Consider the following 16,936-nt stretch of genomic DNA (forward strand, 5'->3'; position numbering starts at 1 on the left):
TTCTAGATATTTGTGTGTCTGAAGACAGAAAATAGCCAAAGATCCATCTCTTCCCCTGTGAACAGGAGAAAGGAGACATGGATTTGTGCCAGGAACTGTTTACTGAAAACTACTCAGAATTAGAGTAAAACTAGACCAAAAAAAGAAAACCTGGATGTAGACTAAGTGTCCCTAAGAAATTCCTGGTGAGATGATACAAGCTAACACCTCCAAATGTTTAAATGCAGTGTGTTTTATCACATATAAAGGCATTTTCATGTGGAAACCACCTCCCACATGCTGCAAGAAGGAATTTGGTAGATGTGGTCTCTTGGTTTTAAACAGGAATAAATGTTTCAAAACTAGCTCATGAGAGTTGGGTTGAGGGAGTCGCAGGTTAGTAAAGCACTGAATACTGCTGCCTGTCCTGGCTGACGTGGCTGTTCAGCTTAGTTTAAACCATGTCAGAAACCACTGGAGATAGTTAACGTTGCACAAGACATGTCCCAGGAAACTGCTCTGCGTTGTGTGGGAAGATGACTTGCCTTCTAGGAGCGTGAAGTCACCAGAATGATGGGGACTAGATAGAGGGCTAAAATGATAACTACCGAATCCCAGTTTTCACTTCAAGAGACAAATGGGAAGGTAATGCAGGGATCTGGGCCCATCTGGTCTCTGTGACTGGGTGAGAGTCGTCTCCAAGAGAAGTAAGCGGGCTTTACACTCCCCAACAAAGACTGCCTGCGCTGGTCAGGGCTCCTGTCTACCCAGCTTGAGCCACTGTTACTTGTGGAGGGTTTCCAAGATAGGACAGTGAGTGAAACCAAGATCAGTTTGCACAAGAAAAATACGAAAATTAGTCGGTTGCCTTTTTTTAAAAAATGAGAAAATGTTCACTTGTCAAGTAGATTTCCCAGTGTGAGACACTCGTGATTTTTTAACGAGCAAGTCTGAGTTTCAACAAGGTGATCTGAGCATCAGGTGTGCACCCCCAACCACACAGAGTGGGAGGCCCCAGGTGTGGTGAGGAAGTAGTGGGGTCTGTATGTGGCTCTCTGGGGGCTGGGGAGGTGGATGGGCCCTCTTCTGTGGTGCCCACAGGGCTCCTGGATTGCCACAGGGAGGCCAGGGAGCCCCAGAGCCCTGCCACTGCAGAAAGAGTGCCCCTGTTTGCATCAAACATGTGATCTCCATGAGCCGATTGGCCTTCTGGTTCTGATGGAAATGATCAGTGGGCTTGAATGGCCTGCCTGTCCCCTAGCTAGGCAGACGGCCTGCCCACCATGTGCTCTGGAGAGGGAGGCTGGCTTTGTAACTTTAGAGATTCAAGGACATCTTTGACTACAAGGATAAGTATAAACCACAACAGACAAATTTCAAAAAAAAATTTCAAACTTGAGGTAGAAAACACCTATAATGTGAACAACACAGGACAGTAAAGACCTTAAGTAGAACGGAACCATGTTGCAGAACTTTTTTAAACCCATGTTCCAGGAAACAGGTATTTCTCACACGAGTCTCTTCAGTTCCCACCAGGAACTGACCCGTCACCCGGCCCATTCCTCCTAGTGCTCCTGCAGGGGTCAACCTGAGATTCCTGGGAGCAATCAAAGGTTTTCTCTTTTGTTTGGTTTTGCAAAGCCCTGTATTCCTCCCCACTTTCATATCACAGAACTTCCTGTTCACTGCCTGATGCGTCAGGAGCACTCAGCAAATGTGACTGAATGAATAATTACCCTATAATGTCATTGTGTTCCTGCTAACCAGCTCTTGGTGTCACCCTCAGATGGTTGGATCTTTAGTAAAGAATGTTTCTTGGTTTTTCCCCCTAACCGTGAGCATGTCCAGAGAGAGAGAAGCTTTAGTTACTGCCAATATCTGGCCCCTCCCTGCTTGGCTCAGGTGGTAAAGAATCTGCCTGCAATGCAGGAGAACGGGGTTCGATCCCTGAGTTGGGAAGATCCCCTGGAGAAGGAAATGGCAACCCACTCCAGTATTCTTGCCTGGAGAATTCGTGTGGACAGAAGAGCCCTACAGTCCTTGGGGTCACAAAGAGTTGGATACGACTGAGCAACTAACACTACACTACTAACATCTACTCATCTGCCATCACTTAGGATGTCAGCCATGCCTATTTCCAGAAAGGGGGCTCATCGTCCACACCACAGTGGTCGTGGTCTGGCTGTATGTTCCAGTGGGATGCAGCCAGTGTGAGCTGTGGCTGGGGCCCTCGGCCACCCTCTTCCCATCACTGTGCCTTCACGCTTGTCGCCAGGGCCCCTCGCCGTGGCCCGTGGGCGCTCTGGCCACACCTGCAGTCGTTGGTGGCTGCCCCCTGGAGGGCGGAGGGCTGACAGCCCCCTGGCAGCTGCTGCTCTGAAGGGTTGTCCACGGATGACATAAATGCTCCACAACTGCAAGCCCGTATCACTGACTCGTTTTCTTTTTAAACACTAACAGAGCCTTCGCTCCACAAACCCTGACTCGTGCGTCTAATTTTTTACTGAAGTTTAACTTAATTCAGAGTTTAAAAAATGAGTCTCTCTGGGTGATCTGAACGGTTCCCCAAGCAACCACACCTGGGGTCCAGCCCAGCCTTCTCTGTTTTCCTCCCAAGCCTGTGGCCCTGGGACGCTGAGGCACCAGCGAGGCCTCATGGGGAGGCTCAGAGCCCGGCCTGCCCCGTGTTTCCATCTGTCTCTTCTCCACGCGTCTCCACGTGGCCTCTTAGCAGCCCCTCCAAGTGGAATATCTCCCCTTCTGGCTCCCTCCTTTGCTCATGTGTACATCTTCTGTCTCTGACCAGGATTTAAAAAAAAAAAAAAGAACCTGTTCCTCAGGACTCTGGGCAGAAAAGCATCTATTTTTAATTCAGGAGGACAGAATCCCTCCCCCAGCCTCCATGTGGGGTATTTCAGAGCTCGGCCTCAGTTGACGGAGCTCCAGGGAAGCCTCCAGTACCTGCCTCCTGCTGCCCCCTTTGGGAGCCAGGCCACAGCTCTGTAGCTGCTCATCTAGGGCCGAGCTCTAGGCCGCTGCCTGGGAGAGAAGACCCCCATCTCCCCCTTCCATGCAGCCCAAGGCCCGGGGAATGAACACCAGTCTCTGGAAGTTCGTTTTCCTGCCCATTCATTTCCCAGCTGTATTCACTCCACCTCTCTGGGCCTGACTTTTCAACCTGTGCAGAAAGATGTTAAATGATTTCTCTGGCCGTTTCAAGCCTACAGTGACCTCAGTGCCACCCTGGTGGATGCTGTCTTCTGGGCTCTGGTAATGCAGAGAGCTCCCTTTTAAAAGGAAACTGGTCCTATTACTGATTTTTTTTTTTTTTTTTTAAAAACCAGAAATTGACTGATGGACTGATGTGGAAGCTAAAAACGTAACTGAAGTGGTCTAGAACTGAGATTTGAACCCAGGAAGTTTGACCTCAAACTCCAGGCTCTCTTTAATGCTATTCCAACCAACTTAGTGAAAGAGCCACCAAGTTTGGTGTTTGTGGGTTTAAGCAGCAGTCAGATATATCAAGCAACCTGAACTATATAAGGCACATGACCTATGGATGGTCATTAACTTGTCTTCCCCAGTCCTGTGGAACTCTGTGGAAACGTGACTCAGACGTGACCACTGACCTGTTGGAAGGCAGTTCTCCGCCAACACAGGGCTCACGGTTGCAGACTCCAGGTCAAGAGGGGCCTGCCTCTGCCCTGCACAAGTCACCAAAGCTCTGGCTGAACCGCCTTCCCCTCCGGCTGGCGCAGCTGCCAAATGGGCAGGAGTTCACAGCAAGGTCGCCGCAGACCCTCATTTTATTCTTCCCCCATGGCTGCCTGGCTGGGCCCCAGACAATGAAAGCTCTGTGGCAGTCAGAGTTCAAGCTCCATTTTCCCTGAACTCTGGGGCCTGGGTTTGCTGCCTCTGGGCTCCAACACAGGAAAAGAACTAGAGAAGCCAGAAGATGGCACCGGTAGAGGCAGGACAGACTTTCTTACAGAAAGAAAGTAAAGACAGTGATTCCTTAGCTTCCTGGAAAACAGCACCTCGATGTGGACTTGGGACTTGAGACATGGGGGGAAGGCAGGGGACCCCATGCAGGGACAGGAGTGGTCAGGTGGGAGGATCCACTAGCCAATGGCTGGCATCTGCTCACCATCTCTTCCCCAGAGCACACTCCAACACATGCGACGGATCCTGCCACCGTCCGCGGGATCCCGACTTTGTCATCTTCCAGCTTTCTTGAATCCCATGAGTCACGAGAAACTTCCCCTGCACATGGGCAGGGGTCTGTGTTTTGTACGAACCGTGTTTCCATGGTAAATAGATTTTTAAGAATTTCCCAAAGGACAGACAGTGTCACCAACAGCAGAGAGTGGAGCCTCTGGCTGCCTCATGTTTGAAAGCGTTAAAAATAAAGACAACATTGACATTTGGGGTTGTAATGTGACGGAATTACAGTCTTTTAAAGGCAAGAACCACTTATCTACACTACATGTAATATTCAGTGTTTTGTTCACTTGTCTAATTGGATTAAAATATTTAGCTCCCTTTAAAATCTTGATTGTGAATTTATATTGCAAAATGTAATGTCTGACTCGGGAAGCAATAAGTGGAGCAAATGTATCTGAAGCAATGTTAAATTCAATGTATTTTTCTTCCATAAGTCTTATTCTGAAATTATTCACTCTTGGACAAAGTGAACTGTTAGCAGAAGAGCAAGTTTGGCTTCAATAAAGCTGTATGCACTTTTCAATATTAATTAACACACAGGGCCTTCAGTTGAAAAAAAGAAAAAGTTAAACTATGCTATTTGAATTGCTTGAGGAAGCTTCCCTGAGGGTCACAAGACCCCTGTGTTAGAAATGTGGCACCAGGGGGTCTTACGTCATTCTTTTACAACACTCAGGCAGCAGGGAGTTAATGACATTTTAGCTGCATATGTTCAAGTTTATTTAAAAAAATATGCAAGTCACTTCGGTTGACAGTGTCTTGTACACAGTTTTGAAAGAATCAGGGCAAACTTTAACAGAGTCAGTTTTTATTTGAAAAATATTTTCTGGGAATGTATCAGTGTTTATTTTTGAGACTGACAATTCGGGTGAAAATCAGGATAAAAACAAAAAAACAACAATTTGGTTGAAATCAAATTGTTTGTTTTCATCTATTTAGAATTCTTTCCAAAAAAATCTTGGTTCAGGAGGAGGCTTTTTAATTTATTTTATTCAGTGTATTTGCTGTTCTATCAAGCACCATCTGTCCTGCAGGTAGCTAGCTTCATGAAAGTGCTGACTTAACTGGGTGAAGCCCCCCCGGGCTCAAAGAAGGCCCACCACAGACTCTGTGGACACCTCCAAGTCTCTGCTGGGTGACCCTACAGCTTGGTTTGCAGGCACTCAAGGGAGCTAAGCCGCGCTCCCTGGAGCTCACATTTCTGAAGGCTCTCCCCTCCCTTTCCTTCAGGTCACAAATGGGCCTTTCCTCCCTTTGTCATCATCTGTTGCCTTTGTTTCTTGTGCTTGTTTTCAGCTCTCTTTATGAATCCTTTGGTGTAGCGAGATAATGTCCGTGATTTTGAATATAATCACATATGTCTGCTGGATCCATACACAAGTTTAAATCAAATTAGAAAGTGAATTCACTGCCAAAAATGCTCAAAAGTCATAGGGCCAACTGATTAATCACCCATCAGTCAGCTTCAGATGCTGTTTTCTAAACTGGGACTACAAAGACATCTCTCCCCGACTGAACACTGAGGATGGAGTCAAGCAGTCTGTTGGGACAGAGCTATCTTGGCTGAAACCATATCCACCACCAGAGAAACATACAAATAAAATAATCTTGGTATAAATGACATCCTCTAAGTGGACAGATAATTTCCAAACTCTCCCCTCTCTCAGATGCCATTCTCCCCAAGAAAAGACTCTAATTTCCTTACCAGCTGGAGCCACCCTTCCTGGCCAGATGTTAGAGCCCCAGGCCCTGGGTCATAGACCTCTGACCCGGCTCCCAGCTGTCAGCCCTTACCAAAACTCCTCTGGGACCCAAGTTCCACATACTAGACACCCCCGCAACCCCCTCCAGCCACAGGCACTACCACAGAGCTGGTCCTCTACTGGTCCCGGAAAAGCACAGAGGAGAATCGTGTTTGCAGTGTAAAGCTGGGTTAGTGTTTTCACGTCTCGTTTCTCCCGAAGAACTAACATAGCATTTCATGATGTTTTAAAAGCTATTTTTCCAGAAGGTTTTTCTCCAAGAGAGAAGCAGGAGATTCATAAAGCCATTGTTTTCCATCAGTCCTAAACTGAGAACAAGTCAGAAAAGCAGCCTTGAACTCGGCGATCATCAGACTGAACCACGTCCACTGGGTAAGCCACAGGACTGGCCTAGCTCTCGCTGGACTGGCCACCACAGGCCCGCAGCGTTTCAGGGGATACAGGAACTCTCACGGCCAAAAAACGTCACAGCGGCAGTTAGGACTATGACCACCGGCCAGGCATGTTGTTGTGCATGTTTCAGAAGTTCAGCAGAAACAATTCAGAATAATAAAGCCTTCTGAACAGGCTAGATGTTTCCTGTCGGAGGCCACAGGCCAACCCGAACTTGTCATCTGCTTCGGCACAGGACTGAGGCATAGGAGCAAATTGGAGGGATGTGACTCAGCTTTAGAGCAGCTGCCCAGGCCAGAAAATATCCATTCTCTTGTGAGAATTCAATGGATAGAGATTTTTAGAGGCTGACATGCAAAATTAAGTTATCGTGCTTAATTCATCCAGGCTGGGAAAATGGAAGCCTTTAGCTAAACAACCCTGAAACCAGAGATAAACCAGAGGACTCTCTCTGGGAGAAAGGTGGGTGTGGACTTGGTGTGTCTGGTCACTCCAGAACCCTCAGGAGGCAGCAGGCACCCTCTGAATACCTGCTGTGGACAAACAGCATCTTCGAGGCCTCATCAGAAGCTAAACGCAACAGTTCAAATTCATTTTGGGGCAAAAATAGGTCTAAATACCACACTCGGGTACAAAGGGTAGGCCTTTGATTTAGAGAGTAGAAACCTGCCTGGGCTCCTGCCTCATCTTTGAACACTAGGACTTGCTACCGAAAGCCAGCATTTTCTTGACCAAATTTCCTTTGCCATGTCCACATTAAAATAACTCCAAATGTAATATCTGAATCTGAAAGATCCCTTTACAGACGAGCCAGAGGGGCCAGTATCAGATAGCATAGGATGTCAAATCATTTCTGTTGCTTCAGGCAAAGGGGGAAAAAAAAGCTTTGCTGATTTTTCTGAAGAATTTTGAAGAATTTAATCTTTTTTTCTTTTTTTAAAATGCATTTTACAAAAATTTCACAATCCATTTGGCAATTATTGGGTTTTTTAAAGCCCTGGATGAGGTTTCTAAGCATCGATGACCCATGTTAAGTTCTAACTGGACTGTAAGGTAGGCAGATGGGGAGTTAAAAGGCAAACCCCAGAAGATAACGCTCTGGCCCAGAGTGGAGGGGAGGCTGCCACGTGCTTGGAGCTTGTGTGCAAGACTCTCCACAGCCCACATTCTGAAGTCCTTCTCGGCTCTCAGAGGCCAGTAGCTCCACTCATGCCCTGAGTTCCTCCAGCTGCCTGGAGGCCCGATGGCCCCAACCTTTGACTGGCACCACCCAGGGCCCCCTCCCACCTTTCAGGGCCACCCAGCACTCCCCCGACCCCACCTTGAGGACCTGCCCAGAAAGCTGAGTTCTGGTCGTGGTTGGGCCACACAAGTGCAGGATGAGGTACCTGGGCACGTCGGAGGAGCTGGGTAACAGGAGTGCACATTGTTCCATGGCCGCTGCCCCACAGGATCTCTGCCCGACCTGTGCTTCTCCCGGGACCTTCTCCAGTTTGAGAAAGAGAGAGGAAAAGAAAAACCCTGACATTTCTTCACCTGCAATACGCCAGAGAGCCTGCCACGCACCTCACAGCTGCCCTCGTTTGCTTTCCAGTGTCCCTTTGAGTTAGGCTGGTATGCTGCCCGCTATGCAGATGTGGACATTGAGGCTTAGAAGAGACTTCAACTTGTTCAGGCCCTAGTGACATGGATGCACTCTGGACTCATTCTCTGTTCTTTCTGCCTCCCAACACTTTCAGAGGCTCTCAATCCCTAGTGTCTTCCAGAATTATCCAAACAGCTTGTTAAGATGCAGATTCCTGGGCCCTGCTCCCAGAGATGCTGTCTGGTGTGTGTGGGGAGAGGCCCTGGGACCATGTCCCTGGATGACCGTGTGATTGTAAGGCGTGTAGAACAGCCTCTTGGGAGCAGGCAGTGCAGGTGTGTCTCCAGCCCAGGGCCTGAGCTCAGCCACTGGTTCCTAGAGGTGCTCACTCACTCAGTGGAACCACTGAGGACTTTGCAGAGGGCTCTGGTGGGCTGAGTGGGAAAAATCATTCAGAGGACAGAGGCTCCTCAATACCCTGCCCAGGGGGGTATGGTAAGGGTAACGTAATACCCAGAAAGTGTATTTGGGCTCATGGTCATTTTGGAAATAGAATGAGACGACTTCTCATCATTTTCACTTCCAGATGCATTTTTCCCATTAATCATTCCGAGCACTTGCTTCATGGTGTCCCCCAGGCACTCGTGGGGCACCCCGGCGCACTCCTGATTAGAGGCTGAGGCCTCGGCCAGCCCGTGGACCACCTCCTCATCCTAACTGACTACTCAATGTGGTAAAAAGCCCAGCCTCTTAGACAGGAAGAGAAGCAATGTGGGAGAAGACAGTTTCATTCCACCCTCCAACCCCACTGCCCCTGCCGCTGGCCACAGACCTAACCTGAACAGGGAAAGTCTGGATCACGGAGTCAGACTTCAGCTCCGTTTTCAGTGTCCCTACTTGCTGGCTGTATGCTCTTGTTTGAGTCTCGGTTTCCCTATCTTTAAGACAGAGACAATAATCAATCTTGCAAGCGTGTTCAAGGATACAGGGAGTTAATGTGTGTTATCTATGTACCACTCCCACACCCTCTGCAAGCACTCCAGACATTAGCTCAATTACCAATCAGCTGTTTTAAAACAAGACTCCTAAATTCTGTTCACAAGGACTCCCCTAATTGGGAGCAAGCCTTTCCTCCACCAATTCAAACTACGCACATCCTCCAGTGGCAGTTCAAAGCCAACCTCCTCCAGAAAGGCTCCTGACCACTGCAGCCCGGCCCACTCTCCCACCTCCTGCACCCCTCAGCGGGGTGCCCTCACGGTGCTGCCCTGTGTGGCTCGGTGCTTCACTGTGGGTCTGCTCTCCTGTGCAAACTTTAGCTCCCGAAAAAGGACAGGTCCAGGGCCCACACATCCCTTCACTGTGCCCAGAACAGTCTTCAGGGTCTCCCTCCCAGCTTATTCGCTAACCCATGTGACCCCTGGGAATTTCAGCCTAGTAAGACACAGCTCTGTCACAGGAGGGACGAATGGAGAGAGTAGCATGGGAGCATATACACTACCATATGTAAAAGAGACAGCCAGTGGAAATTAGCTGGCTGACTTGGGGAACTCAAACCAAGGTTCTGTAACAACTAGAGGTGTGGGAAAGGGTGGGAGGTGGGAGGAGGTTCAAGAGGGAAGGGACATACGTGTAGTTAGTGTTAGTCGGTCAATCGTGTCCAGCTCTTTTGCGACCCCACGGACTGTAGCCTGCCAGGCTCCTCTGTCCATGGAGTTCTCCAGGCAAGAATACTGGAGTGGGTAGCCATTCTCTTCTCCAGGGGAGCTTCCCAACCCAGGGATTGAACCCAGGTCTCTTGCATTGCAGACAGATTTTTTTTAACCATCTGAGCCACCAGGGAACCCCAGTATACATATGTATACTTATGGTTAATTCATGCCGATTTATGGCAGAAACCAAAGCAATATTGTAAAACAATTATCCTCCCATTAAAAATAAATAAAATTTTTAAAAAGGATAAGGAAAAGACCATGTGCACCGCAGTGTGTTCTCCAGTGGGTGAGGTGCCACGCACGGTACCTGGGACCTCAGGTGTCCCACCTCTTCCGATAGGCTCTGTCTCTCCAGCAGAAGCTGGTTCTGCTTGTTGAGGAGCTGCACCAGCTGCTGGGCCGTGGCGTGGCTGTGCTTGTCCAGCTGCTTCAGCCTGGAGAAAAAGCCGCCGCAGAATTAGAGACGGTTTCTGAGAACCGGGGGACAAAGACGTCCTCTCGCTCCCTGTATTTCCCTGCTCTGGGTGTGGGAGGGAAGCTCCTGAAGTGAGCTAGAAGCTGGAGGTCGGAGGCACCTGGACACACTCCTTCACGGCAATAGAATTTTATCAAATGTGAAAGGGAACTGAGAGTCTTTTCGGTGAGTTGTTATTTAGGGAGCACACAGATAAAACTCAAGAAAAACTCAAACCTTAAACTCACAGAGCTCAAAGATGAGGGGGCCTGAGTGCCTCCACTGTTCGGCGGGAAACGTCTCTGGCAGGCTGGAGCAGACGGCCGGCCGCGGCTGGGGACGTGGGTGAGGGAAGGCGGAAACACTGAACTAAGGGTTTTCCATTATTAATCACTCAGTCAATCACGAGCTCCGGCATCGCTGACCAGATGTCTTTAAAGATCCTATATTTGTCATTCTGCTGATGGACTCTCCCCTCCAGACTTGCTAATTCACTCAAACTATTATCCACATTTGTCCAAAGACAGCTTCCTACAACCAGTAGCACACTCACCCATGGAAATGTAGGCCTTGGATTAAATTTAGCCTTGAACAACTACCGAGAACTGGTCTGTGAAGAAGTTGGGTAGATCATATGCCCTTCCTCATGGTCCTCGTCGACCAAAAGCACCAGCAGTGAAATTAAGTTCTGTTTTCACAAGAAAACTCCAGGCTACATATCCCACAGTGAGTCAAGAAATTCGAAGACTGTTCTGGAGACACTGGGCTCAACCCACCCTCAGTTCAAGCTCTCTGACGGCTGCGTTTGGGGGGGAGGGGCTTTGAGCACAACTGAATGTCTGCGAGGACAGACATTTAGGACTCGGGGAGCAATGGGTAGACTTGTTTGCTAAAAGTGATCCAGCATCTGGAGACAGGTGAACCTAAAACTGCACCCTGGGAAACCTAACAGCGGTCTAGTACTTGATTCACACTGGCCTCAGAGTCCTCTGCCTCCTGCACCCTCCCCACTGCCCAGGTGGCACCTACTGCCTGACCCGCCCCCTTCTCAAGCTCTGAGTGGTTGTTCAAGCTGCCCCACCAGGCACACTTACTGCGACCCAGTCCACACCCCTGCACCCTCCTAAGAACCACTCCGTGCTCCGGGTTTTCAGTCACACCTGGCTTTCTACCACCCCTCCTCCGAATTCCACATTGCAAGGACGAGAGGTCCGAACTGAAGATACTGGGGCAGGCATCTAGCAGGCACTGCACGTGCTCTCCTGGTAGGAGCCAGCTCTGGCCGTGTCCACAAGCCTATGCCCCACCCCCTGCCCACGGCTGCTTCTGGAGAGAGCAAGGACCAAGGACAAGGCTTAGATCCTCCTTCCTGTGTTTGTAGCTGCCAAGGAATGATGCTAAAGCTGAAACTCCAGTACTTTGGCCACCTCATGCGAACAGTTGACTCATTGGAAAAGACTCTGATGCTGGGAGGGATTGGGGGCAGGAAGAGAAGGGGACGACAGAGGATGAGATGGCTGGATGGCATCATCGACTCGATGGACGTGAGTTTGGTGAACTCTGGGAGTTGGTGATGGACAGGGAGGCCTGGCGTGCTGCAGTTCATGGGGTCGCAAAGAGTCAGACACGACTGAGTGACTGAACTGAACTGAACTGAAGACCAGGTTCCCCTGATGGCTCAGATGGTAAAGAATCTGCCTGCAATGGAGGAGACCCAGGTTTGATCCCTGGGTCATGAAGATCCTTTGGAGAAGGGAATGACAACCCACTCCAGTATTCTTGCCTGGAGAATCCCATGGACAGAGGAGCCTGGCAGGCTACAGTCTGTGGGGTCACAAAGAGTCAGACACGACTGAGCGACTGACACTTTCACTTTTACTTTAGGACAAGATTCAGGGTCTCCCTTGCCCAGAGCCTGGGCTGCAGTCTGGTCCTGTCCATCCATGTATGAGCACTTTCTTGCATCTGTACTACATGAAGTACAATGCCCACCTCCCTTGCCCCCATTACGGTCCCTCTAATATGGGAGGAGAGAAAAATAAGTTCCCATGGCACTGCAGCTTTGGGAAGCCCAGTCTGCCCCTACTGCCACCGACCATGCTCTTACGTGGAGCAATTTTTCCTGAGAACAAAATCTCAAAACTACCCCATTGGCATCGGACCAAACCGAAGTTTTCCTCTATAGCATCCTCAGCATGGAGAGGCTGGGAGAAGCAAGAACATTCAGGAAGCAGAGAAGCCAGGCCAGCTGGCTTCAGTGGGTGGGGAATCTGGGAAAGGGGGGCACTATGCCCAGGCTCATCCAGCAGCTGATCTGAGTAGTGACTCTGCTCTCCAGCACTGGAGTGGGCACCAGTGAAGATACAGAGATGTTGAGAACAGCCTTGCCCTTGAGAAGCAAACTATCTAACAATCAGACAAGCAAAAAACCTCCTCACTTGCAGGGAAGCACTGTAAACCACCATGTGGAGATGGCTTTCCCCTCCAATCAAGTCTTGGGTGTAGAGAGAGCCACAGACTAAGAGTTACTGAGATAGCAGCCCACTGGCTTCCTGTTTGCTTAGAACAAATGAAACAGAAACATGTGATAAATAGGTGATACCATCAAGGCTTAAAGTCAAGAAGGTTCCAGGAGTGGTCACCCTCCATGAGGTTCTTGCTCTGTGAATTGATCAATGAGATAATATTCAGGCTAATAGATGGGTTTGGTGTGTAGTTATGGGGTCCTGAAAAGAGTGGCTACCTGATCCAGGGCTCTGGGCTGAGCCAAAGCCTGTTTGCACAGCATAAACAGCCAGCCATGGGCTGGCCACACCACTCACCACCAGAAATGGGATTGGTTCCTGCCTAGACCCTCCTCCAAAGGAGCCCCAGAAGAACGTAGATGAGGCTCAGCTGGCCGTGTTCTGCAAACTGTGGGCCTTGGATCCCTGCAGCAGTCACGCAGGAGCCCAGGCCCACCCAGACCAGATCAATCAAGTCCCAGGTGCGAGCCTTTCATCAGCAGGAAACCAGCTGCCCAGGGTTTTCCCGCAGGAAAGTGACAGTGTTAGTCGTTCAGTCATGTCTGACTCTTTGTGACCCCAACGACTGTAGCCCACCAGGCTCCTCTGTCTGTGGAATTCTCCAGTCAAGAATACAGGAGTGGGTTGCTGTTTCCTTCTCCAGGGGATCTTCCCAGCCCAGGGATTGAACGTGGGTCTCCTGCATTGCAGGCAGACTCTTGACTGACTGAGCCACCAGGGAAGCCCTTCCTTCCTGTGGAAGCACAACTGATAAAAGGAGTGAGACCCGAAGGAAAGTCCTGCCTTCCCTTCAGAAGCTGAAGCCTCACTAGCTTCACAGCCGAAGAGCCAAGGACTCACTGTGACTCAACCCGAACTCCTCTAAGGAGGCCCTTTAAAAAATACGCTTCCTCTTTTTTTAGAGTCAGCCAACATCATGCCACTTTACTACAGCAATAAAGTCAATAAAACAAGCTCAGAAAAAGTAAAAACAACAACAAAACCCAAACTCACATTTGTTAAAAAAAAAAATAAAGCCACAATCCAGATTTTACATAAAAAGGACTTTGTTAAGGAAATATATTAGTATTTCAATGGTAGCCCTCTCAAGGCCTATTTTGAATATTGGGAAAACAGATTTTTTTTAAAAAGTTAAATAGTTCTTTTTTGTAACCGCTTTCCCCAAACGCTGTACAACCCAGCCCACACTATTCACGAATGCTTTATTACTGTCAGTTAGCTTTTTGGGGGTGTCCTACTGGCACATACACTGTCTTTTATTTTCCGTGGTGGTTGCTGCTCTCATTTTTGTTGTCCTTCTAAGTTCACGTCTTCATCCAATCCCAGCTGCAGCCACCACCACAAACAATAGCTAACGTTTGCTGAGCCTCTGAGCTCACCCCTCCATTAAAACTCACTACAGTCCTAAGAGCTATGGCCAGGATTATTATCCTGTTTTACAGATGAGAAAACTGAAATGGACAGGTTCAATTGACTTGCACGAAGTCACACAGTGAATAAACAGCAGGCCATGGAGGCAAGGCTAGGCCTAGTGCAGGTGTTCGTAACCACTATTAAAGGTTGGTTGATTCAGTGAGTTAAATTCAGCAAACCAAGCAACCCTTGGTAAACAGTTCTCATGACACATCGAGAGTTACAAAATATTCCTTGCCTTAGGAGTTCCCCTACTAATTTTGGAGACAAAACAGGTGCTGCACTGAGAGGATCACCAAGGGATAAAAGCACAGGGTCAACAGAGGCAAGGGGAGAGCCAGGAAGCCTTGTGCCTACTGAGGAGAAAGATCACCGTCATCACCGTCGTCCACTGAGTGCTTACTGCCTGCTGAGTGCTTATTATTTATTAACTTCTTAGTGCTCGTGACAACTTCATGAAGGATGAGGAAACTGAGTTATATAGGACTAGTCCAAGGTCGGGAGAAGGCAATGGCACCCCACTCCAGTACTGTTGCCCAGAAAATCCCATGGATGGAGGAGCCTGGTAGGCTGCAGTCCATGGGGTCGCTAAGAGTCAGACACGACTGAGCAACTTCACTTTCACTTTCCACTTTCATGCATTGGAGAAGGAAATGGCAACCCACTCCAGTGTTCTTGCCTGGAGAGTCCCATGGATGGAGAAACCTGATGGGCTGCAGTCCATGGGGTCGCACAGAGTTGGACACGACTGAAGCGACTTAGCAGCAGTAGCAGCAGTCCAAGGTCACTTGGATAGGAAATAGGATAGAGGACTATATCAGGATATAGTCCTGGATATAGGACAGGAAATAGGACCAGTCCAAGGTCACTCAGCTGGCAAGTTTGGATGTGCAAAGATGAACAGTGTTGGTCTGGCAGGTGCCAGGGCAGGGCCTTCCACATGGCAGGTGGTGCTGCAAAGACAAGGGTGGGCAGTGTGGCTTGACCACAGGCTGCTCGAGGGAGGGAATGCTGGACCCAGTAACGCTCTGACCTAAACTAACAAATACTGATGCTGTGCTTCAGACAATGGCATTGCCATTTACCAAAAGAGAATGGGAGGAGGTGCAGGGCCAGGGTGAGGTCCCGTCAGACACCCACTCACCCACCCAGCAGCGATTCAGCTTGGGGTCTGAGGAAGGGCCTGGATGGATCTTTAGCTGTGCCAATCAAACCCACTCAGAGGTGAGGCCATGAACGTGCTGGGAAAGCCTGGTGTTCAAGTTTGTTAAAGGATCATCATCCCATTTTACAGACGAGGAAACTGAAAATGACAGGTTCACTTAACCTGCACAAAGTCATGCAGGGAATAAGCGGTAGGGCATGGAGGCAAAGTCTGGCCAAGTACAGGTGTTCTTAACCACCATTAGTGGTTGGTTAATTCAGTGAGTTGACTCAGCAAACCAACCAGCCCTCGGGATACAGTTCTCATGATGTCAACAGTTACAGCAGGTTGGGCCCCTACCACTTACTGGCCAAGAACCTCTGCTGCAGAGAGAGGAAACTCGGCCAGGCCCAGGTCTTGGGGAACAGCCGCCTGTCAAGGCTGAGGGCAGGGAGCCAGAGGACACTGACGGGTGCCGGGAGTGAGGATGAAGGCTGGGAGATGGGTGAGGCTCACAGGGGGGACAGGGCAGCTGGTAAGTGTCCCCTCCCTTGAGAAGGAGGCTGTGGCAGAAGCCGGTTACAAGCACGGGAGAGTGGTGATTATCCTAGACAGGGGCTAGGCTGAGCATAAGGTAGCAAGAGTGCGAGCTGGGGACGGAGAGACCTGAGCCAGTGGGCAGGATGTGCTGGAGGAGAGAAAAGACGTCTTCAACACAAAGGGAGCTGCGCTTTTGGAGGCAGGAAGGCACCCGGGGAAGCAAGCAGCCCTCCTCCTGGAGGCAGAGGAAGCAGGCAAGGTGAGCCTGAGCCTGAGAGACCGGCTTGGTGGCCTCCTTATTCCACCCCAGGTAAAGAGCCGAGAGAAGAGGCAGCTCAATGGGAGATGCTCTGAAGGGTGGGGGAGCTGGTTGTGGCGGGGTCACCTGAAGGGGTGCAGGGCCCCCCTCAGGTGGACACAGGCCTCCTGGCCTACCCTCTGGGTAGTCTCACCCTCTCTCCAGCCTCTGAGGTAAGCAGCCCCCAGGCACCCTTCTGCTCCTTCCACCCAAGAGCTAGGGGCCCCCTCTGCCTGGACTATGACTCCTCAAAGTCCTCAGAGGACTTTGATCTCAAAGGGCTGGAAATGACTTGTTTTCAGTGTTCAGGTCTCAGCATAATTGTCCTTCTGAGAGTTTGCAATTTCATGTTCTGTTTAGGCCCCTTGTTTTGAGCTATTCCCTCTACCAGGCGTGGAGTAATTAAAGGAGAGAGGGGGGCTGCCCTCAGGGACCTGAGGAGGAGCCTTTCAGCCAGAAGCCCCTCCTGCAAGGAGAAGCCAACAGCTTGCCAACCACGCAGAGGTTTCACACAGGAGGAAAGAGAGCGGAACCTTCAGCTTTCCAAGCTCAATGCCTAGGTTGGATGCTCCTTTCTCTTGGCCTTTCCAGGTGCCTCAGTGATAAGGAATCCACCTGCAATTCAGGAGACATGGGTTTGACCCCTGGGTAGGGAAGATCCCCCGAAGAAGGAAATGGCAACCCACTCCAATATGCTTGCCTTGGAAATTCCATGGACAGAGAAACCTGGCAGGCTACAGTCCATAGGGCCACACAGAGTAGCACACGACTGATCAGCTAAACAACAATTCCCATTGCCTATACCTCATCTCCAGAACAGGCAGGAATCCCCTCCTCTCCCAGAGACCCCCAGGATGTGCCCACTGTCTGCACAGTACTGTCCCAGTGCCCAGCGGAGCTCCA

The 16,936-nt window shown here is 49.8% G+C and overlaps 1 protein-coding gene across 10 annotated transcripts in view; it reads right to left on the bottom strand.

Annotated features, from left to right (window-relative positions):
• The window catches only part of SDCCAG8 (serologically defined colon cancer antigen 8), a 245,165-nt gene that overhangs the window by 297 nt on the left and 227,932 nt on the right, over positions 1 to 16,936 (bottom strand). For 3 of the 10 annotated variants that reach the window (XM_010836678.1, XM_010836670.1, XM_010836679.1), the window contains 2 exons: positions 9,967 to 10,093; positions 7,748 to 7,845 (listed from right to left, as the gene is read on the bottom strand). The exons of 1 other annotated variant lie outside the window; for it this stretch is intronic. In XM_010836678.1, coding sequence (XP_010834980.1) covers positions 7,748 to 7,845; positions 9,967 to 10,093 — 225 coding nt within the window. Of the gene's footprint in view, positions 1 to 7,747; positions 7,846 to 9,916; positions 10,094 to 16,936 lie in introns of all 10 variants that reach the window. 6 more of the 10 variants (XM_010836673.1, XM_010836672.1, XM_010836671.1 and 3 more) reach the window with 6 other exon arrangements.

Source organism: Bison bison, unplaced genomic scaffold, assembly GCF_000754665.1.
Source record: "Bison bison bison isolate TAMUID 2011002044 unplaced genomic scaffold, Bison_UMD1.0 scf7180017864064, whole genome shotgun sequence".
In the NCBI taxonomy this organism is placed as follows: Eukaryota; Metazoa; Chordata; class Mammalia; order Artiodactyla; family Bovidae; genus Bison; species Bison bison.